Here is a 23351-nt window from a genome sequence, read left to right as displayed (position 1 = left end):
CCACATCTCCCTAGACTTGCTGGATTAGCTCTGCTGCCACTGCATTGCCTTATAGGGTGAGTGGATTAGAAAACTGTTCACCTTTCAGCTTCCTTTTCAGAGCTTTTTCTGCCAGTGTGAATCCAGTACTCTCGTGTCATGCAGAGATAATGATAAAGAAAACTCACTAATCCCACAGCCAGTGTTCATCTTGCACACTGGATGCCATCATGGTCCTCTCAGATCTGTAAAACACTCAAGAGGCTTTTGCTTTTCATGGATATTTGTATTAGCTCCATCCACCAGGATTTATTTGCTTGTGCAACTCAGGATTTTCAAGTAGGAACATGTCCTGAGCCAGGTACTTCAATTGACGCAACTTGATTGTCTGCCAAGAGAAAAGTAGGTAAAGGATAATTAAATGCAATAATTCTAATGCAATTCCAGTGCTTAAAAAGTTTAAACCAATGATTACTGGGAACACTATACCTTGGTTAGCCATCACACAGAAAGGATGTTTAAACTCATAATTATGCAAATTGAATTCCAGCTGTCTCTTACCTTTGGCTCCTTGGCTCTGTGCATGAGATAAGCTTAAGGCCTGTGCATTGCTAGACTTACAGAGTACTCCCTTTTCCCACCTCTCTCCTGGATCTGTCCCTGAACCATTAGAAATATAGTGAGAAATGTTTTTGTCTGGGCATTATGCTGCATCACACCAGCCTAGGCAGGATTAGTCTCTCTGCCAATAGTGTTTGGTTTCTGAAAGGTTTTGCTCTATCAGGATTCCAACTCACACCAGCTCGTTCATGCTAGTAACATTTCTTCTCAAGAGGCTCATGAGTCGAGGCTGTGATTTGTAAATATAGCTTTCAACACTTCCTTAGAAATCCTTCTCCCAGCCAAGTGCTTGGTGCTGTAAAACAGTCACAGAAGCTTTCATTGATGGTTTGCTTTCCTTTGTATTGCGTCTGTCATCTTTGTAGACCTGAGCAACGTGGTCTTAAACTTCACCCAATTTTGGTCCTTCCCTTGCAATTAGGCCTAATGATTCCCACAAATAGTTTACCAACTTTATGAATTCACTTCAAATGAGTTTATCTTTGAGGCTGTAATTCCATGTTGATATTTTGTCAGTTATTTTTTTTATGGCGGGTACATTAATTGGTTTTCAATCAGTCACGACTCATCTGTGTAGCTGTCTCTGTAATTATTGCTTAGTTACCTTTACTTTAAAAGTGAAAGTGATTTTTATTCTATATAGTACAACTCAAACTTTGAATTCCTGACATTGTAATCCTCAAATAAACGTTTCTCTAAGCATAAACAGCAATTTTTTAACCAATAATCTAGGTGTTTTAAAAAACTGTATAATACATAAGTAAACAAACTACATAGAATTATTAAAAACAGCAGTAATTCAAAGTAATCTCACATTTCTGCATATCTGAGATCTCTCCTGCAGTTTAAAATTGTGTGTATCAGGATGTGCTTGCTTTTAAAAAGGATGGTTCATTTATCTCCAGAAAAGTCCTAACCTGGGAACATCCACCTTGGCTTCTTATACTGATAGACTTAAACTTAATTGGCTGACACTGGTCAATTTACAATTTACAATTTACAATACAACATCTTAGATATAAATTGACTAATTCAGAACAAGAGAGACAAAAGATTTGATATTTTGCTCAATTTATTATCTTCAAAAAAGAAACCATTTCATTTTTCAGCTGGTAATTTAAATTAACCATCATGAGACTGCAATGGAAAATAAAAACTTGAAAGTAGAGGAAATATTCACAGTGCAAAACTCACAAGCAGACGATGTGCCCTGTGCTAGATCAGCACTATACCCAGCTGCAACAGTAACAACATTTCATCATTGTCATAATCGTGTAACGATATGTTTTTTTCCGTTTCTGGGTGTTGGAGGGAGATGTGGAACCAGAGGGCGCAAACTCTCCTGCAAACTGCAGTCACATTAATGTTCACATTACTCTCTAAAGTGCCTCCTCTACGGCTGTCTTAATAGAAACCATGACCATATGAGAAGTGTTGTGGGGGGTGGGGAGAAAGCAGTATGCATAAAAAAGTAGATCAACATATTGGCCTTCATTGTTCAAAGCAGCTACTCTCAAAGTGGCAGAGACTAGCACATTATGATTATATTTCTCAACTTTTTCTTTCTACAGAAAAGTAAATAAAGACCAAAGTAATCTGAACAGTCGTCTTTACAATAACCAGAAATGCCTTTGTAAAACTCAGTATTTTTTTAAAGTTGCTGTACCATTAGGGTTTGAAAATGACTAAATTGAGTTCCATATGGCCTCAAACAGGAACCTTCTCTTTTGGTTCCTCTTTGGCCCTCTCCTCTCTTTCCTTGTCTCTCTCTTCCTTCTCCTTATCTTTACTCTTTTTAGATTTCTTTTTCTTATGCTTGTGTTTCTGTCCTTTGGGCTCTGACTCAGATTCATTACTCAAATGCTTCTTGTGTTTTTTGTGTTTCTTGTGTTTCTTGTGCTTTTTCTTTTCTTTCTTGTCCTTCTTTTCTTTCTTTCTCTTCTTGCTGTCCTGGCTTCCTGGAGAGCTGGGAGAGCTGCTGTGGGCATGGCTACCTGAGGGGCTGGCACTCTGGCTGTGGGCTGGGCTTACGCTACTGTCACGCCCCCTTTCCCTAAGTTCTGCTTTGCTGTCAGGTTCGGAGGCCTCACTTTCGCTTTCGCTGTAGTCTGGAACGAACGCTGCCTCATCCGTCTCCCTCGTGAGGTCTGAGGACAGCCGCGTCGAACGCACAGATGGGGGCTTGACTTTTGGGTGCTCTCTGTCCGGGTGAACGGCCCCTCTTTCGGTGTCAGCCCGGGGCTCTGGGGACACTGTCCTTGGCAAAACTTTGTGCCCAGTGCGCTCAGTATCTTTTATGGGACGACCGTCAGGGTGCCTGGTGCCCTGTACAGGTCGATCAATTCTGTGGTCCTCCGAAGCCCTTTTAAGCTCCGGGGCAGCCTGAGATAAAGCTCTCCGGTTCCCAGGAGGACTGTGTTCAGCCCTTTTTGACTCCTGGGAAATTGCAGGAACTCTCGCCATGTCCGTGTGCACTTCCCGCTCCTTACACCTAGAGGGCGGAGGTGGCGATTCCTTCCTCCTGAGTGGGTCTCTAGGCTTGCTGTCTCTCTGTCGGGAGTCTGAGTGCTCTCTTGCACTGCTTCGATGATCCAGTTTTCTGTCAGGGAGGCTGGTGCTGTGCTCCCGACCAGGTGGCTTCCTGGACGCAGGTGCAGAGCGATCCCCTGGCCTGTCTCTGGAGGACTGAGAGGAGGAGCTCCTCTCGCTGCCATGGTCGCTGCCTCTCTCCTGCACACGATCCCGGTCGTGATTTGCATTTGCGGCTTTCCTTTTGTCTGAGGACTCCCGATCGGAGGTGCTGCGTTCCCTTTCCCTGCCCCTGTCTCTTTCCCGCTCACCATCTTTCTCCAATTCGCTCTGCGGCAGCTCCTTGGCAGGTTTGACCTCAGCTTGACCATCTTTAGCAGCGTAGATGGGTTTCTCCACACGGGTAGACTCTTTGTCACTAGATTTCGAAGCAGCGTTATCCACAGCAGGAGCGGAGCTCACAGTAGCCAGACCGCCACTTCCAGAAGAGGTGATGGCCTTGGAATCGTCCTCCTCAGATTCGTAGTCCTCCTTCTCCCACTTGGAACGGGGCACCTGAATCAAGACAATTTCATCCTCAGCAGGCGTAGAGCTGTCATTGGTGTACTCCTCCAGGGTCTTCACCACAGTTTTCTTCAAGTCCTGTTTCTCCTCGTGCCTCTTAATAGGACTGCCACCTGTAGAACTGGTGCTGTCAAAGACAACATACTTTAGTACATCAAAACCATATACTTGAGCATTTCATTATTAATGCACAACTTAATACATAAGGTCAACACACACACACACACACACACAAAAACACTGACCACCAACTCACCTGGTGTAATCAACCAACATGGACTCTGTTCCATCTGGCGCATTCACCCTCCGCCGGGCCTTAGTCTTGGGCTTTGGGTCAAGTCTACTCTTCCCAGGAATACCAGGAATGGGCTCCTCAACTTCCACAACCCGCTCAGTGCTGGTGATCCTCTTCCCAATCTCACGGTTGAGCTTGATCTTTCTCACAGGCTCGGGCTTTATGTCCATCAGAGACGGTATCGCCGGTCTCTCTCGCTCGACAGGCTTCTCACCTTCAGCCTTAGGTTTGGGTTTCGGGGAGCCTTTGACCATTTCGACAGTTTCCACCCTTGGGGATTTATTCGGAGGAGGTTCCAGGTCCTTCGCAAATGGCTTTTCATCTTTGCGTTTCCTTTTCTCCACCTTCGTCTCACTGGCTTTGCTAACGGCTTTCTCCTCCATTTTGACCGGCTTCTCCAGCTTGGGCTTCCCATCTTTCGGTAGAGGCTTTTCTGTTTTCACCAACTCTTTGACTGGTTCCTTCTTAACTTTCAGCTCGTCTTTGACAGGCTTCTGCTCTTGGTGGTGTTTGACGGGTCTAGGCTGCATTAGCTTTCGGGGCAGCATGAGTTTCTCACATGGCTGTGGTTTGGCTGCGTCCATCTTCTGAGTCGGCTCTTCTTTGATTCTCTTAATGGCTGGTTCAGTAGAAGCCACTTTCTCTCGTGCCGTCTCCACTTCCTTTTCTTTTGCAGGCTTACAACTCTTTCCCGGCACGTCTTTCTTTTGCGTGCCACTTTCGGTTTTGCGCTTGACTTTTTCCATTTTGCTTTTGGCCTTCTCTTTTTTCTCCTTGTCTGAAGTGCTCTTGTACGGCACTGCCGCGCTGTCCATCGGCTCATCTCTGACCGGAGTGGCATCATCGCGGCTCGAGTTCATCAGCACAGAGTCGCCCTTGCGCTCATCCTTCTTTGCCTCGTCCATGGAGTCGGAGTGGCTGAACATGTCGCCATCCTCGCCCTTCCTCTTTCTCCTGTGTTTCTTGTGCTTCAAGCCTTTGGAGTCTGCCGCTGCACTTGCACTGGGCTCCCGTTCTTTGGTGGGTTTCAGGGACTCTCTGCTCACACCCCGGGCGGCGCCTGCATTGTTCAGATGGAGGTGACCATACTTCTCTGCACACTTCTCCTGGTACGTCAACGGACGGCCTCTTGGGGGCACCCCGTGAGCCTGGGTGTGGGGCGGGTATTCGTCCCGGCGCCCCCGGTTGTAGGGGGAGTTGTCCCTGGGTCTGGGCGGAGCAAACCGCTCGGGGGAGTATGGATCTCTACCTCCTGGGCCACGACCTCTGACCTGACTGCCCTGTGGGGCGTCGTAGTTCTTGAAGTACTTTTCATACCATTCTCTGTACTCCCTTTCCCACTCGCGGTACCGTTCCCTCTCGTAGGGGTCGCTTTGATCCACCGCTCGGCCGTAGTACGCCTTTGCATCGTAAGGAGGAATCTCCCTGTACCTCCCCGGGTACTTGCGGTCTGCCTCCAGCTGCGAGCCCGGTGGGAGCTTCTTGCCGGGGCTGTGGCCCCTGTAGACAGGCGATCTGGAGCGAGAGCGGTAGATGCCGCTGCTCACCCCGGCCCCATCCCGCCCCCTGTATGAGGGAGAACGGGTGCGGGAGCGATGGTAGGGGGGCGTGCGTGATCTGGAGCGGTAGCTGCGGCTGCGCCCGCGGCCCCGGCGGGAGTACGGCGAGTAAGAGCGGGACCGTGACCGCGAGCGCGAGCGCGACCTGGAGCGAGAGCGAGTAAGAGACCGCGAGTAGGACCGCGGGGAACGGGAGCGGGAGCGGGACCTGGAATAGGAGCAGGATGAGCCGCTGTAGGAAGAACCACGGTATGGAGATTTGGACCTGAAGGAAAAGAACAGGAGGTCACGTCTACTCGTCTGAGTTTCACCTTCTCAAACTGAAGAACTGAAGAAAACACTGCTCAGAAAACAAACCTAGAATAGGATCGTCTTCTCTCCTTCTGGATCTTTCTATACTCCAGTAACTCTTTGGCAAAGTCGTTGGTAAATTCCTCAAGCTTAGACTTCTCCCTGGTAACGAATCGACAGTGGGGACTATTTATTGAAAACAGGAAGGAGATAAAACTTGACAGTTAAAACACAGCAGAGCAGGGCCTATTTCAAACAACTTTCTAGCTCATCATATTTGTAGTGCGTGTTACATTGCTAATAAGGAATATGAATAAAGAGATTGTTATGCTTCAGTGGCCAGTCATTCATTACAATTCACCAAAACTAGCCCAACGTTGAGGGAAAAATATCCAATGAACTAAGGCCTACTCACTCTTCCTTCAGTCGACGCTGCTGCCTGTAGAACTCCTCCTTGGACAGGAAGGGTGCAGATGTCATGGAGGGGATGGGGTTGGGCAGGGAGGGCTGCGTACCCGGGGGTACCCATGGAGCCGGGACGTTGGCCGGGGCCGGGGGGTACCCAGGAGGGGGTACGGTGTAAGGGGGAGGGGGTTGTTGTCCTGGGGGATACTGCAGAGGGTACTGCTGCGGCACCACCCCAGGGGGCTGTGGCATGGTGTGCTGCGGAGGAGGAAAGAGGGGGGGCACGTATACAGGCGGAGCTACAGGTGGAGGCTGGACAAGTGGAAGCTGAGCTCTTAGGGGTCTTTCACTGGGGGCCCTGCCTCTGTTTGGGGACCTGGGAGATGGTGGAAAAACAGTAGAAATCAATCGGCCGACCGCCACACTATTTCTGTGGATCAAACGGAAACGTTGAGAGAAGATGGCAGTAATACTCACGGCTCCCACGCAGGTCGGGCTGCAGCCGGTCTAGGTCCACTAGGTCTGGGTCCTTAAGTGAAAATAAAACAATATATACAAAAAATTCAGAATTTGTGCTTCACCAACTTGTTGTGGGTAGAAAGAAGTAAACTGTATATAAATGAGTCTCACCTGCTCTGGGAGTAGGGTGAGGGAGAGCGTGTGGCTGACCAATCACAGGAACATGGTACCCCTAAACGGAAACGGGACAACCACCATACAGAGTCACCCCAAAACAAAAACCAACCAACCAAAACTACAAGGCACATTAAATTGGGATCAGGTATTACACGGTGAGTTGGAGCTACATTAGAACGATTACATCTAATTACATCTACAGCAGCAACTTTAGTTCAGGATTTTCTTAAATTCTCAGTCGGAGTTGATAATCAACTGTTATGCCTGCTGCTAAACAACCTGCAACACACTTACCTCTGTAAATCATGTAACCAACATAGCACAAGCACAAATTTTGGAGTGGGCAAGCTTAATAGTGCACGTTTTTAAAATAGCTGTTTTTAAAGCAATAAGCCATTAAAAGTTGTTGTTCTCGTCATGGTAATCTCACTAACAAACGCCTTGTAGCGCATTGCTTTACTGAACTAGTGTTAGACAGCTCTGATTGTTCAACTCAACAACAAAGGTAAATAAACTTGAGGTTTGTAACATCAAACAGAGCCTATTTTCTCTAGATTGGTAACATCACTTATTTTTGCGCTGAAAGCCAACACACCATTTGGGCCAACTAGAACATCACTGTCTACAATAACAGACAACTTCAACACTTCAACAAGTGACAACCGGGGAGGTCCTAAAGTTATGACACTTTTCAGTGAAACTTCTAAACTCGTGGTTTAGTATTAGAATGTGTATGTCATATGGCACAAATGCACACGGTACCTTTGGAATAAGTGGGGTTGGCAGTGGAGCCTCTGAGGCAACTACAGCTGATGGTGCCGAGACGTCTGGCTCTCTGGACAATTCAGACATAAAAAAGCCAAATTAGTTCAACTATCTGTAACCCCCACCCGCAATGGAACTGAACACTTTTAAACCATGCATTTCAAGTCAACGCTATACCTTTTCAGCCAGCACTCAGTAAAACCACTTACTTGGGCATAGGTGGCTCTTCCTGTTTGCTGGCCTGCTGCTGGAGGGACAGTGCCACACCGTAGCTAGCAGCCGCCGGAGCACTGGTGCTCCCGGCAAGAGAGGAAGTACTGCCAGACGGGGACGCGCTGGAGCTGCTGCCAGAGGGGGGTGTGCTGGAGCCCTGGAGAGACACAGAAGGGGGCGGGGCAGCTGCCGAGAGGCTCTGGGGTGGGGTGTGGGCCGCAGCAGGCCGCGGAACGTTAGCCAAGAGCGGGTCCTGCTGCCGGGAGTTAGGGGGCCTGAGGGGCTGGGCGGGGCGTGGCGGCTGGGCGTGGCGCGGCGGGCGGGGCTGCAACGAGGCGGCGGGACTGGCAGACTGAGCGGCGGCGGCGGCGGCGGCTGCCGCCGCTTTACGCATCCGCTTGGTGTAACCGGTCTCGTTCCTGAAGTTGTTCACGGCCTGAATTTAAAAGCAGCAGATCGACGACTAAACATGAGCTGCACAGACAAGACGTGACGGCAAAAAACCTCAAGATTATACAAACTGCGTGAAGGAGATCGTGTATTAGAGCAGGTTGATGCTTTTACCTGGCGCAAGAATTTATTGGCAATCAAAGCATCAGGGGAAACTTCAGACTGATTACAAGTTGGACAGACGTGCTCCTCTGACTCCAGCAGACTCGTCCGAATACCTGCGGCGACAGGAAGCCATGAGCTCTGGAAGCCCAGCCACGCTGCCTTCAGCCGTGACTGCCCCACGAAGCGTGCACTCACAGTCATCGCAGTAGCTGTTCCCGCAGCAGGGGATGACCACGGCGTCCGTCATGAGGTCCTTACAGATCAGGCAGAGCAGTTCATCAGGCACAGGGTCATCTTCCTCCGAGGAAGAGGAGTGCTCCTGCGGCAGGAACGGGGGCTTTTCCTTCTTCCCGATTGCATAGGCCTCCCTGTACCACCAGTGCAACCGTGGGAAAGACACAATCAGCAACAACTCAGCACAAAAAACCAAAGGCTGTAGTTTCAGCACTGCGTATGGGACTTCAGAATGGACACGCAGACAGTGATGGTGCTTAGGACACGTGTCGTTGGGGGGGGGGGCTTACGCATCGATGGTGGGAATAGCGTATGTTCCAGTGTTGGTCAGCATGGCGCCTTTGATGCTCGGATCGTCCACCTCCACCATAAAGCTCCGAGGAATCCCAGTACTCTTTTTAATCCGCTGAGGGGCTTCGAAACTTTTGTCCTGCTAACACGAGTGAAGTAGAGGATTAGATTACCCCCCCCCTGCACACACACACACACACACACTCGCCTACACACACACACACACACACACACACACACACACAGAGTGGGGAGAATGTTTCATGCACTTTGCTTAAAGACAGAAAAGGTAATTAAAACCCAATTACCCCATTGGTGGGGCAGTTTCTAATGTAGTGCCCATTTTTCCCACATCGAAAGCAAGTGTAGTTTGGAGGAGGCGGTCCCGCAACTTTCTTTGCGTAACTAACAGAGGAAAAAACAAAACAGAGGTCCAATCAGGCGCAGCACGAGGGCACAATGAGGTGCTCCACATATGTCTGACTGAACGCAGCACTTACTTAATTGGATCATAGTCATGATTGGACTGAGACATCATTGCTCTGATCTTGTCTTCCTCCGACGCGTTTGCTTCTGCCAGGTTGGCGGTCTGCGTAACAGGCAACGTTGTCAAACACAGGTTAAGGCGGGAGAGGTACCCAGGGGCCCGAGACTCCCTGGCCACTGACGCTGTAAAGAGAGAGACAGCCGCTCTCCAGGGCTGGTGGAGGGAGCAGTGGGACAGGGAGTACCGCAAGCCTTGAGGAACAGCACCGCTGGTCGCCCAGCTACTGGCCAAGGTCTGCGCAAGCTGGTGCGATGGAGGGGAGGTCACCCGGCTCGTTCGGCTCGGGGTTTGTATGAACCCCTCACGTCAATTTAAAAGGGCAAAATAAATGTATAAAAACACATCCACAAGGGTGCTAAACTGGCATGTTGTCAGTAGGGACTAAAAATCTTCAGGCAGACAATCTTTTAAAAGCTGCCAGATGATCAAAAAATCTGTTTAGATTTATTATCTGCATGAAACATCCTTCAGCCATTCAAACAGTTTCACTACATGAACTTACATTTACCAACCTGTTTTCACTACATACCTTTACTTTGATCATTTAAAATATTAAAGGCTGGCAACAGCATTTGAATTTTAAACTTTTAAAACAAATTTGTCTGCATGCAAGATGACATCTGCATAAATGACAATCTCAGAAAAAACAACCTAAACAAAACACAAAAAAGGTGCATGATATGTTATTGCAGCCACAAAAACCATGGTGGAAAAAAAATAAATAAATCAAATAATCCTGTGTGAACAGTGTCACTAGTAAAGAGACCATGGCTCAGATTAAAGCAATCAAGTCATCTGCATTAATGATGGGGGGGGGGGGGGGGTCAAACCAAACAGACAGTGGATCTCCAAGGCTTCCCTCTTTCACACATTTCCACAATTAAGAGTGTGGGGCTGTATGTAGGGTACTCTCCATCCCCCTCCTCACTGGTAAAGGCAGAGAGTGCCCTCTTTAGAGCGTCGGGCAGACTCACGGCCAACGCCCACATGCACACCGAAATTTAGCGGCAATAAGCACAAATTTTCAGCAAAGGTGTGATGATAGGATGTCAAACATCAAGCTAAACCAGATTATTTTGACTGCCCATTAAGTGCCCGTTCATTTCAATTCATCAATTAACTGCAACAAAACAACGAATGTTTTCAAAATGTTATACAATAAATCTGTAGCTTAATTAAGATCAACAAAAAGCACACACACAAACACAAAGAAGTGTTAAGCTACAGCAAACCATGGGGCACCTTTAACTAATCAGAACGTGTGAAAGGCATGACTCATGCACAATTACCCATGGTTTGTGAAATCAAGTACATCAAAAGTGACACATCTGTGTGCGCTACGAACTGATAGGAGGAGTGTACCTTTGAAAGCTGGGCCAGAGAAATGGATGGAGAATCATCAATCTGTTTGCAAAGAAATTGGACAAGAAGGTTTACTGCAACATTAAACACTGCGGTAACCAACTGACTGACAATGAATGCTTTTAAACACAACGTCATCTAGATTCCTTTTGGCCCTTTTTAAAAACCAGACCATTCTCTTAAGACAAACTTTAGGCCTGACATTTAATCCTTAGTTCCCGTCAACATGGGGGTTCAATCGTCACTGAAGAAAGGATGTGACCAAACTAACGCTGGTGCTTCCGTCAGAACCTGCTGTAAAATGAGGACAGAACCACCTGGACGTGTCCCAGCTGGGCTACCGTCACGCACACACGTCCTGGTCCGCGTCCCCGGGGAGGTCGGGACCAGGCCCTCACAGAAGTGAACACGCAAGGCCTTATGAAGGATGATAATACATTTTAAAGGAAGGGATTTTATTGACAAAGCTTGTGGTCAGCAGTACAGAATCCAATTCTGTAATAAAACAAGTCGGACTACTTGCAAGCCGCAGAGAGAGAGAGAGAGAGAGAGAGAGAGAGAGAGAGAGGGAGAGAGAGCGCTCTTTTGGAAAAATGAGAGGAGGAGAAGACTGTGGTGTCAAAAAGCGGAAAGAAACCAGATCATAGAACATCTGCATTACAAACTGTAATACAGCCTAAAAGTTATGCCTTTTCTTAAAAGGTTAAAAAAATAAGATAACCCAGTTAATCAAAAATCATCCACAAAAATAGAAGACTAGCTTGTGTCTTCAGCAACAATCAATGGTTCGAGATTTATCTGTGGGAAATGAATCCAAGATCAGATTTTCATTAAAAAGTGTAGCAATGGCAAGATCAACAATGGCAAGATGAGAACAAAAAAATCTGATCAATTAACACGCAGAAAAATATAAAAATCAAAAGTTTAGTTAAAAAAAATAAAATCTGAGGCAAAATTAAATCCAACATTTTAAAACACCAATGAAAGTGTCATACACAGTCAATATGAACAACGATTTTACAATTACAGAAGTACAGTTCATTCCAGAAATATCAAGTCAAAGAGTATATCTTCGTCATAGCAATAGTAAACTTAAATAGCACTATATACATTATTCACAAATACTTACAGAAATATTTTACTATACGTAAGGCCATAGTGTATTTTATATTGTTTTTTTAAATGGTATAAATATTTTCCACAATGTTGGTATAAGTTTTTTTTAATCATCTCCAAAGACACGATCAAAAAGATCTCTTCAGGACATTGCGTTATTCCCAGTCTCCAGAACCCACACAAGCTCCCCTGCAGCAACATCTCTGCAGACTGGACAAGTTCCCCACTCACATCAGTAAAAAACCAATAACAGCGCATTATTCGAGACAAAAGCCCCAGCATGGACCATCGTAAACTTGCACTGATCAATTGGCACAGGGTGGAAGCAGACTATCAATCCACACCCAATGATGACCGATTCACTGGCGCTTGGGAACCCGCTGGAAAGGAACGGTCATATAAAAAGCCTCCATTTACGCAGCACTAGTTACCACACCTCAGCCTCTCACGCCATCTGCGTTAACGTATGGAACTAGAGATGTCCTTCAGAAAGGCACACGATAGCCGAGAGCTCTTACTAAACACTTTGTTATGTGCAGTTATAAAATTTAAGACCCTGAATTCATTTCAAATGTTACACTTCTAAAGTACTTAGAGTATAAATAAATAAAAATTAACAAAGCCAACATGTACTAGAGGCAAAAAATGGCTCTCGCCATCGTTAAGAGACTTATTTCTATTTAACACGGGTGAAAAACCCTGCTCCACGCCAGCAAACTAAAATGCCTTGCAAGTTAAAGTCCCAATGAAGCTTAGGAAAAATGAAATATTTCTAAGCCTACACAAAAAGAAAAAGAAAAAACGTCAGGTCCATCAGTACGCAAGGTTGGCAAATAACATCCAGTGTAAAACTTTACTGTAGTCTAAAATATTACAAAAACTTCATAACTGCTGAAAACTTTGGTCTTTGTATTCTCAAAGACTGACAGTTCATGGAGTGCAAGGTTTAATTCTGACCAGAAGACACACACTACCACAAGAACAGTGTGTAAAATATTAGACCAGAGCAATATTTAACAGAACTGATCATAAACGAGCAATATGAGTATTAAACTTGTAGTCATCTAGGATGACATTTTGCATTTCTTATTCTATTTAGGATCATTAACATGGTCCTAAAGCCTTATTAAAGACCAGACAGCAAGTTTTCATGCACTGCCTGTCTGACACTAGCTCTCTCTCTCGTGCTCACACACACACACACACACACACACACACACACACAAACACACAGACAGGGTCCTGTTATGCACCATCTTTAAAAATTATGTAAACATGGAGAGTGAGACACTGAAGCTGTGTGATATAGGGTGTTAAAAAAATAAATAACATCTTTTTTTATTATTCAAAAAACAAAAGACAGCTTTTACAGACTGACCACTGTAAGGACAAACAGATTGAATGCCATCATGTTCAACTCACTCTAAAGACCAATATGATCATACAACAGTACATAAGAATGTACAACAATTAACCCATGTATCTCTTTTTTCAATGTGAATACAGTGCAGTGGCATGCACGTACACCTCTATACAGTTAGAATTGTGCAAAACTAAATTAAGACAATTAACACATCACACATTATCATATTCCGCTCAACAAACTTATTGCAAGATGGTTTCAAGAACACTGGAGAGCAAGAAATAGTTTGCTGCATCATTTCAAAAGGGCATGTGTGTAAATGAGACAAAATGAGGTGCTGTTACATACTGCTTTCGAAGATCCAACTGCAGGTTCAGAGCGATCACTGCAAAGAACCCAGCAAGAACCAGCGGTTACTCAAAGCTACCATGTGCACTGTTACCATGGGCACCGTTAACCTTAGGTTTACCTTTGCATGCTTTGAACATCTTTTTTAAGATCACTAATGTCACAAGAAAAATATAAGGCTCAGTTCATACATTATAATACTTATAGTCCTGGAACAAGTTTTACTATGGGCAATTCGACAATAAAACGTGGTCACTTACATAACAAATGTTTTGGTAGTAGATGCCTTTACTCCACCAATTGGAATTCGTCTAATGATGACAGACGAATTTTTGGGGATGAGGGCTCCATCATCTGTGTATTCTGAAAAGACGCATGAAGAACACAGAAGTATGAAGAGCGATGTATCTTAACCGCAACTCACGCCGTTACATGCCAGCCACTCCCCCACTGGGCCAATCCCATCTGACCTGAACCCATTCCCATCTCGAAGCGCCCCCTACTGTCTGGTGGACTGCACTCATAAGGATTATGCAGGCGGACCCACACTACGATCCCCAGTCCGAGTCCTTCGAACTATAGTAATCACCCGTAACAAAGTATTTAGGCCAGCAGCCATTAGTACCGGATTGAAGCGAACAGCAAGTTTTCTATCGCTTCTTTACTCGAAAAGCATGTACAAGCTGTCACATGAGAATAGTCGTTAGCTATTAGCTCGCTGTATGGAAATGCGTCAATAAACTAACGAAAAGGAAGCGCAGACCAGACTTCACGACGTGAGAGTCCACATGCTGTTTAGCTAGAGCAGAACTGGTGATCTAGCCAGTTAGCTAGCTAGGTTAGCTATTTATGTGCAAAAGAAACATACAGGATCAAATACATGCAAATATTCGTTATTACCTTCTTTAGTTTGGGCATTTGTGATCTGCAAGTCGCAATCGGCGGCCTTCAGCTTCTCTCTGCCCATGATCTGCCGTTTCAGATCACTCAGCGTGATATGAAGTCCGTCGAAGGTGACCGTATCGTAGTTGAGTTTGGAGGAAAACTTATAATGAACACAAGACATGTTTACACAATTCTTCCAGCTAGATTAAAAATCAACACAATCAAAACCAAGTACAATTCGCAGTGCTGGTTAAAGAAATGTTCCCTTTGTCAAACCAACAAAGAAGTTGGCTGGCCAGCCTCTAATGTGCGACAACCCATTCAACCCCATTTAAGTCATCACAGGCACCATCGCTTACTAGCTCAGCTAGCTAATAAATCAGTCAGCGAAACCGGACGCCAGGCGCTTAGATCCAGTCGAAACGCGCAGAGATGATCGAATTGCGAAACACTAATATTAGTCCGCAACAACCGAAACTATATCAACATTCAAGGTTTTCCTCCGGGTCGAGTCGAGTGTCCACGAAAACTATTACAGTTCGTGTTTGCTCCGTGGTTCTACCAAGTCCCAACGTGCGATATGGATTAGCCCGAGGCTGGGGTGACGGTACCGTCCGGATTAGCCCGGGGCTGAGTCCAATACAGTCCAAAAGATTCAAAAACGCAGTCCTGGCGAACAAGAACCCTGATGTCCACTCCAAATGTTCTCCAAATGTCCGATGAGTGGAATCCAAACGCAGAACGAGCGCGAAAATGAACCTACTTTAGATATTCAGCGTTAGCTAGTGAAGCAGGAAGGCCTGACCACCAAACGGCCTAAAATGGCCTCCGATACCAAAACAAAAGACCAGAGGACTCAAACACAAACAAAAAAAACAACGTAAGTACAATATCTCAGCTCCAGATCAGCTAATATGGTAATCAAACCGATTGTGCATCAGTATTGATCACCAAAAAGCAAATTCAGCGAAGCTGTCTAAACGATAGCACAACGTTAACTAGCTAGCTAGCACATTCAAAATGCCCTTTGCGGCACGGGGTTTCCACAGAAAACGCAGGGGCTGCGTCGCGTGCGTCTGTATAACCACGTGATCACGACGACGCGACGCAACGTTTTAGTTTGTTTTTGTCTTTTGAGTGTAGGAGGTTGTTGGCTCACGGCGGTCGTCATTTGTGGTATACGAATTGACCTAAAATAATCCTCACAAATTGTATGCAACCTATGCTACTGACCAAACCAACAAATACTGTTACTCTGACAAATTTGCTCCGCACATAAATAATGTTTCCTATTCTGTTATTCTTTCATATTCTTATACAATATAGGGCCTTTAAAAATATTATTCATGTTCATTCGCCTTTTTCACTTTTACCCTATTAACAGCTACCACGGTGTTATTAGCACTAGATGGCAGCATATAGTTGTTAATCTTGCCTCACCACCCTGCGATGTTGCACTTAGTGAGGAAATCAGCAAAAGTGGTTTCATTGATGGCCAAACCTTCACAAAACTGGAAAAAGGGGATTCTGGTATTGTTAGGACATTTTTGTGTCTTTATATTTTCTTTATGAACACACATGTCTGTGTGGAGCTGAAGGAAATGGCTAAGGAGAACACATATGTCCCATTCACCCCAGTGATTTATGCCACACACATATCACTTGGTCCATGGCTGTACTCGCCATGGGGCAAACCTGTATTTTCCCAAATATCAGTGAAGCAGTGAAGAGTGGATTTTCAGCTAGTTGGTATCCAATCTTCTGGAAGATGAATCACAAGTAAGACTTTTGGAATTTCACATGAGTTTCCAGGGACCACTCTTTCCATCGATTTGGTTCCACATTCAACATAGGTTTAACCTCATATTGTCTGTGGTGCATACTGGTAAACAGTGAAGCTTTTTTTCTGATCCCCTGTCAAGTGGGTGCCAGCTGCTTAAAGTTTTAAATGTTCAGATCTCCACCTTCCCATCTAGTGGTCGTATGACTCAGAGAATCTGGAAACATGAAGGTCATGTGACTCAACTATCACAGTTTCACAGGTTAAAACTATGAGTGATCCCCCTCTCGCTCTCTCCAGATTGCTCCAGGATGATAGCGGCTCTTTGCTGCAGACCATATATATTTCATCTTGCTACTATATGCTCAGAGAGAAAGCCTGAATATCCCTTAATCCCAAACCAATGCCTGCAGTAGACTGTGTGGGTGTGGTTTAAGTGCACCTGTAAAGCTCATAAACATAAAACTACATATACAAATGACAGTCATATGTAAGAATACCCTTATTCTAAACGTATATCTTTAAAATACATTTATTCACCACTTCTTAGACATCAATAATGTGACAGATTCAGTGTTACGTTTCTTTACTTTCAGAAATCTTCGCATAGAGTATTTCAGCTGACTTCACTTTAGCTGACACACACCTGCAAATGCTTTTCCAGTAGAACTGTTTTTTTGTGTGTGGCTCTGAAGGGAGACGAGGGGTGTGCATGTTCCAGACACTGCCTCCAAAGCTTCAACAAAGGCCTTCCAGGGAGGCCCAGGGGATCACCTTGAGCAGGTGAGTGTATTTGCACAGTATGGGGAGGGTGGGGTGTGGATGTACTGCTGCTGGTGGTTGGGTGTTACATAACACATTGGGATTTGATGACTGTAATTATTCTTGAGTACTTTATTTATATTTTTTGCCCCTCATAATGTCATTTCACATTTATGCTCAGCGGACGTGGCCAAATGCATCTATCCGAGATGTAAAGAGTGAAAGAAAGAGAGAGGGGGAACTGCAGGTGTTTCCAGAGATAAATCCCAAAGTTCCCTCCTGTTGTGTGTCAGCCTCGGCTGTCTGGGAGGCAATTCAAATCAGCAAGATCACTGCATGTTTGGAGAGGAAGGACGCGCTGGCATTAGTGGAGGGAAGAAAGGGGCAAAATCACCAGCCATTGTGTCCTTAGTGAACCACCTACCCACCAGCACATCAGGTACTGCTTCAGGCCCAGGAGGCTCAGCTCGTAATGCAGCATATGCTGGTGGAGAGATGCGCATGTGAGGCCAATCAAACACACACACACAGATCATCGTTATTGCGTAAGTCCCCCCCTTCCGTCGGGGGTTCACAACAGAATTTCACCCTGTGCTTGTAGCTACTGCATGTTTGATTTGTATAGGCTGTATGGAAAACTTTTACAGCCAAGATGAGTGTATGAGAGGAGTTCTTTGGCTGAGAGAGAGAGAGAGAGAGAGAGAGAGAGAGGGAGGGGGTTTTTGGGTTCTTTGAGAGAGCGGGAGTTTATGGGTTCTTTGGCTGAAAGAGCAAAGGTTTTTGGATTCTTTGGCTGAGAGAGAGGGAGTTTATGGATTCTTTGGCTGAGAGAGAGGGAGTTTATGGGTTCTTTGGCTGAGAGAACGAGAGGGAGTTTATGGGTTCTTTGGCTGAGAGAGAGAGAGTTTATGGTTTCTTTGGCTGAGAGAGTGAGTTTATGGGTTGTTTGGCTGAGAGAGGGAGGGAGTTTATGGGTTGTTTGGCTGAGAGAGAGAAAGAGTTTATGGGTTGTTTGGCTGAGAGAGAGGGAGTTTATGGGTTCTTTGGCTGAGAGAGAGAGGGAGTTTATGGGTTCTTTGGCTGAGAGAGAGAGGGATTTTATGGGTTCTTTGGCTGAGAGAGAGGGAGTTTATGGGTTCTTTGGCTGAGAGAGAGAGGGAGTTTATGGGTTCTTTGGCTGAGAGAGGGAGGGAGTTTATGGGTTCTTTGGCTGAGAGAGGGAGTTTGGGTTCTTTGGCTGAGAGAGAGAGTTTATGGGTTCTTTGGCTGAGAGAGAGAGAGTTTATGATTTCTTTGGCTGAGAGAGAGAGTTTATGGGTTCTTTGGCTGAGAGAGAGAGAGAGTTTATGGGTTCTTTGGCTGAGAGAGAGAGAGTTTATTGGTTCTTTGGCTGAGAGAGAGAGAGAGAGTTTATGGGTTCTTTGGCTGAGAGAGAGAGAGTTTATGGGTTCTTTGGCTGAGAGAGAGAGAGAGTTTATGGGTTCTTTGGCTGAGAGAGAGAGGGAGTTTATGGGTTCTTTGGCTGAGAGAGAGAGGGAGTTTATGGGTTCTTTGGCTGAGAGAGAGAGAGGGAGTTTATGGGTTCTTTGGCTGAGAGAGAGAGGGAGTTTATAGGTTCTTTGGCTGAGAGAGAGAGGGAGTTTATGGGTTCTTTGGCTGTCTCGCACTCCCCCACTTGGCAATGACAGCTGGCTGCTGGGAGGTGTCTGGGGACTCCTGGGTAAAGCTCCCTGCGGCCTGCCGCCGAATCCCACAGGCTCCCTCTCTACTGCTGAGGGAGCTTCACTCATACTCTTCTCCACACGCTCATCCCCATTTCAGAAATGGAAAATTATCCTCGCAAGATTTCATAAGGGAGTCTTTTTCTGGGACGATCTCTTACGGTAATGCAGGGACATGCAGCTGCTAGCTTCAGTCATACATGCTTGAGGGATTCAGAACATTGGGGTGAACCCTGGAGCATACAAAGACATTTATTTGAGAACTGTTTAATGTCATATTCTTCAGTGCCTATACAAGCTGTCGTGCTGTGCAAAACTAAAAGGATATATTTCCCTTCCGCAAATATATACGGATGACAAACTGTGGGTAGAAGAGAAGTGATGGGGCTCATATATCTGCACAGATAGCTGAGTGCGAGGGGGTCTGTGCATTTGTGCTGACATCTGATAAGTGCGTGAGGTGGTGCGCCGATTCACAGCATGAGTGGAGCAAGAGTTGGCGGCTGATGTAAAGCTGTGCTGTGAATCATGCATGTCAGTGGAAGCCTCCCCAGGGACTGGGTGGCACAGCCTTATTGGGGGTGGGTTGCACTGAGCATGCTCAGGTTGAGGTAGGATAGCAGGGTAATTGGTAGTGACAGCCTTTTCAGAGAACATCAGCCGTGAGGGGCTCATCCTGCTTTATGACCTCAGCTACACAAACATTTAGACCACACTTATTTTCCCTCCAAAAGGCGCTTAAACCTTGTAGAAAACCTCTGTGGAATAATTATAAGATTGCTTTGTAAAGAAGACAAAAAGAGATAGCCTGGATAATTCCGAATTAAATATTAAATAAAGGTGGATCTTGAACATTCATGGTGTCCAGTCTTGAAGAACGGCCATTTCATGCAGATAGACAGACTAGGGTATGGGTGTGTGAGGATAAGCAGTACCCTTCCATAACATAGACCTGTTTTGTGTACGCAGCTCTGATCAGATATATAATATTCATCAGCCTGGATTTGTCTGACGTCGAGAGTTATTAGATTGGGGAGGTCACAAAGTGGTTTGTATTCATCATTATTTGTAAGTAATGATACTGCTGTTCTGGATTCATCCAAACAAATAAATGCAGTTTGTTGTTTTGTTATGTGATATATGACCCTTTCTGTGAAGGATTTGACAGAATTTCCTCAAATTCTTCAGAAATGTAAAATCAGAGTGCAGTATCTGAAAAGATGCTAATTGGGATATCAAAGTAAGCGTGCTGTCCCCTGGTGTTTGACAGAGAGCCAGCCAGATGTTACATCTGTGTTTCTGGGTTTTTTTCTGCAGGAGGGACCTTCACTTGTTTGTGCAACCTGGTAAGTCTTGTTAAGTGGCATCATGGATTGCAGTTGAAAACTGCGCACGCACGTGTGTGCCATTGTCCCAATCATTTGCCCGTCAATTATTACTTTACACACACGCACACACACACCCCTGAGAGTTGTGTACCAACCATTGGTCTGAAGGGTCCAGGTATACCCGTTATTCATGGCATGTAGACAGCTTGTGTAAGACCATATGGACAAAGCAAATTCTAACCCCACCCACCTTGACTTGTTGTACATAATACAAAATGAAGTAGTCTAATTTTGAATTCACCCCCCACCCCCGGCTGATTAAATGATTCATGTAACTGGTTGGCCACTTTGTCATCATACCTGACTCCTAGTTAAAGGGAAGGTGGAAAATATGTAGGACCTGCACCTTGAAGGCTGTGATTTGATTACCTCTGAATTAGACTGTCTACTTACCTAGACTCAGTGCCAACTTTAATAGGAACTCCAACCTCACAGTGCATTTTGTAGGTATACAGTTATAGATTGTAGACCACCTATTGGTTTGCACAGCTCGTCGGTCATCCTCTATCCAGCGTCTCACCTCTGACTGGCGTGGACATTAGTGTGGACATGGTAGCAGCGTGGTAGAGAGCTCTACGCTGGTAGTTTATCAGGTACAGCAGTGATGCTGTGCTTTTTCCACATGGCAGTATCACAGCTGGAATGAGCATGGTCCACCATCCAAAAAACAGCCCAACAGCAGTAGCTAGGATCAAGGGCAAGATGGAAACAGACAAGAATAATAATAATAATAATAAATAAATAAATAAATACATTTTTTATAGCACCCTTAAAAACAAGTTTTACAAATGGCTTTTCATGACAGAGATAAAATTCAAATTCTAAAAAAAATAGAATGAGAAAATCAAATTAGAGGATTACATTAATATAAGAACCATAACAAAGGCTAAAAGTTCTTTACAGTAATATATATATATATATATATATATATATATAAAGAACAGAAGTCTTAACTAAATTCAATATTAAATTAATGTATTTTGAGAGGTTTTTGAGTGTACTTAGGCTGTCTCTTGATCCGGAAGAGAATTCCAGATCTTCAAGCCATAGCAACTAAACTAAGCAGATTCCCTGGTCTTCAGTGAGATTTGTGGCATGACTGGTAGATTCTCATTAGAAGGCCATACAAGGCAAGGAGTATTTCTAACAAACGAATCACTAAAGGGTGGGTGTGTGTGTGTGTGTGTGTGCGCGTGCGTGCGTGCGTGTCACAAATTTGAGAGTTGCCATAACATGATGCTTCCTTCTATTATGAGTAAAGATTCACATGTTCTGATTTTCCTGCAGGTTATTAATGCTACTTCTGGGTAGTCCAGAGAATCGAGTGTTGCATTGATCCAGCTCTAACAAATGCCTGCCACACACATGTATTAGATGGGCCGTACATTAACTGTGCACACAGCCTTTGTAATAAAGTGCCATTTCTCATAACCTGGCTGGTGACCATATATAGCATATGTATTGTATAATGGAGCAAAAGTAGTTTAAGGTTCCTCCCTTATGAGGCTGCACTTTAAATGATGATGGATAAGTGCAGGTGATGAAGGTTACTGACCCCACTTTGAAGTTCATTACAGATCACAGCAAAGCACAGTAATTACTAGACTGCACTGTTTCTAATGACAGTAAAACTCACCTCCCATTACCTCCCAGTCAGAAGGCTTGTGGAAGTCTTTATGGGCTATAATGTGCGTAAGTGTAGGATCAGCTCTCCGTTTACCCACCCAACCACAGATAAGGGAGATTTAACGGCCAGTCTCCTGTCCTCGCTGCAGATGGCTGGTGCTCCGTGAGACCATAGCTAACCCAGCTCAATCACTTTTATCTTTAACAGGGGCCATTAAGACGAAGACCAATTTCACCCTGATTAAACACTCGTGCTCTAAATTAACTTCGAGGAATACAGGCATACAGTGCTGGGACACATATCCAGAGCCTCTCTGAAAACAAAACAGAACTTTTCCTTACAGTCTTGACAAAATGTATTCGAAATACAAAAATTACCCCCACTGTTGATAGTCAATGGCATCTAACCAAAACGTAGATTTTAGAGAACAAGGTAACTAATGTGCATTCAAAAGCGTTGCACATAACTTAGTATTGATTCAGTATGTGGGGGAATGTCGTGCATGGCGGGTGTAGTCGTTAATAAGATACACGCCCTGGTGTACCTGCAGTGCTGTGTTTCGTAATCCGTCCATTCGGCGTTATCCACCAGCACTGAGCTAACTTCCTGCAACGAGTGCACGGGGTACAGACCTTTTACCTGTGTTTCTGGGCGCGAGAAAGAAGACGCATGTTTTGTCCTCCATCATGAGCGGGTTTCTGCTTTCTTTTGCATAGAAAATGACGTCGTGGTTGTTTACTTCATGCGCGCGAGCTCCGCTGCTCGCTTGTCTGTCTGTTAAATACCGAGCCAGCGGCTCGAGAGCCGTTTATCTGTTTACGCCGCCTGACTCTACCGTTTATCTCGCAATTGGAGCCGAGCGTGAGTGCAAGTTCTGCTCGGTGTGAGTAGCTTCTGGGAATGTTTCTCTCAGGCTGGTGGAGGCCTCGTTAACGCGGATTTCGCGCTGAACCTTCTCTCGCGCGACTGGGTGAAGACCAATAAGTACGTTTTAAATACTCCAAATGGGGAAATCAGAAACGTGGAACTCGGTAAAGGGGAGAGAGAAGAGGGTATAACACTTCTCATAACCAGCTGACATGTTCAAACCCACCTGCAGAGGTTCTCCCTGCTCGGAGAGACATGGAAACTTGAATTCTTCCAACTGTAGCAACCTCCTCTGGCTCCGCCACCGTCTCAGTCGGGTGACCGCAGGCCGTTTGTGGCTAACCGGAGCCCTGGGGTGTGTGAAATAGACGCGGAGCAGGGGTGCCATATGGCGCTCTCTGCTCTCACGCTAATACGCCTGGACCTGGCAGGAAGATAAGGCGGGCTGATCGGCCAGAGGAGGCTCATTTAAAAACGTCGACACAGCAGCACAGATTAAGATCTGACAGTGCTGGAGGAAGCCTGCAGCGTCTCGCTGGTGCGAACCGACGTTGTCTCTCGTTGGCGATAAAAGGGTCAGGCATTTATTGTGCTCGAGACTTTACGGTAGCCGAATTTTGGGCAGACTGTGAAAATCATTATTAAATG

The 23351-nt window shown here is 45.5% G+C and overlaps 1 protein-coding gene and 2 long non-coding RNA genes across 6 annotated transcripts; 1 reads left to right on the top strand and 2 right to left on the bottom strand.

Moving 5' to 3' along the window:
• Nucleotides 1-1654: 1654 nt before the first annotated feature.
• Nucleotides 1655-15620, bottom strand: rbbp6 (retinoblastoma binding protein 6). Of its 4 annotated transcripts, none has more exons than XM_035533978.2 (17): nucleotides 14574-15620; nucleotides 13934-14036; nucleotides 13674-13710; nucleotides 10847-10888; nucleotides 9438-9526; nucleotides 9246-9342; nucleotides 8937-9079; nucleotides 8608-8780; nucleotides 8422-8525; nucleotides 7854-8293; nucleotides 7642-7714; nucleotides 6874-6934; nucleotides 6721-6772; nucleotides 6254-6619; nucleotides 5905-6024; nucleotides 3950-5812; nucleotides 1655-3820 (listed from the first exon to the last, which is right to left on the bottom strand). In XM_035533978.2, the coding sequence occupies exons 1-17, from the start codon at nucleotides 14737-14739 to the stop codon at nucleotides 2308-2310; spliced, it is 5442 nt and encodes a 1813-aa protein (XP_035389871.2). In that variant the 5' UTR covers nucleotides 14740-15620; the 3' UTR covers nucleotides 1655-2307. The 4 variants fall into 4 exon arrangements, with proteins under 4 accessions (XP_035389871.2, XP_035389912.2, XP_081567709.1 ...); XM_035534019.2 differs by having other exon boundaries at nucleotides 5905-6000; XM_081711583.1 differs by having other exon boundaries at nucleotides 8937-9076.
• A 733-nt stretch (nucleotides 15621-16353) lies between these two features.
• On the top strand, nucleotides 16354-22936 carry LOC113590757 (uncharacterized). Its single transcript, XR_014122931.1, has 3 exons — nucleotides 16354-17121; nucleotides 17282-20167; nucleotides 21497-22936. It is a non-coding gene; the product is annotated as an uncharacterized LOC113590757 (long non-coding RNA).
• Nucleotides 17556-23067, bottom strand: LOC113590759 (uncharacterized). Its single transcript, XR_003412125.3, has 3 exons — nucleotides 22930-23067; nucleotides 20730-20894; nucleotides 17556-17584 (listed from the first exon to the last, which is right to left on the bottom strand). It is a non-coding gene; the product is annotated as an uncharacterized LOC113590759 (long non-coding RNA).
• Nucleotides 23068-23351: the final 284 nt, after the last annotated feature.

The sequence above is a fragment of the Electrophorus electricus genome, chromosome 3 (assembly GCF_041902795.1).
Source record: "Electrophorus electricus isolate QZ-2024a chromosome 3, ASM4190279v1, whole genome shotgun sequence".
Lineage (NCBI taxonomy): Eukaryota > Metazoa > Chordata > Actinopteri > Gymnotiformes > Gymnotidae > Electrophorus > Electrophorus electricus.
Note: the sequence above shows the minus strand (reverse complement) of the source record. Positions and strands in the feature narration are given on the sequence as shown.

What these genes read in the sequence shown, in the direction of transcription:
- rbbp6 (XM_035533978.2), bottom strand. Translation starts at nt 14,739, where the DNA reads ATGTCTTGTGTTCATTATAAGTTTTCCTCCAAACTCAACTACGATACG. An exon ending in CTCTGGCCCAGCTTTCAAAG is followed by an intron (nt 9,527 to 10,846) that starts GTACACTCCTCC and finishes CCTGTTACGCAG; the next exon opens with ACCGCCAACCTGGCAGAAGC. An exon ending in GAAACTGCCCCACCAATGGG is followed by an intron (nt 9,080 to 9,245) that starts GTAATTGGGTTT and finishes CACTCGTGTTAG; the next exon opens with CAGGACAAAAGTTTCGAAGC.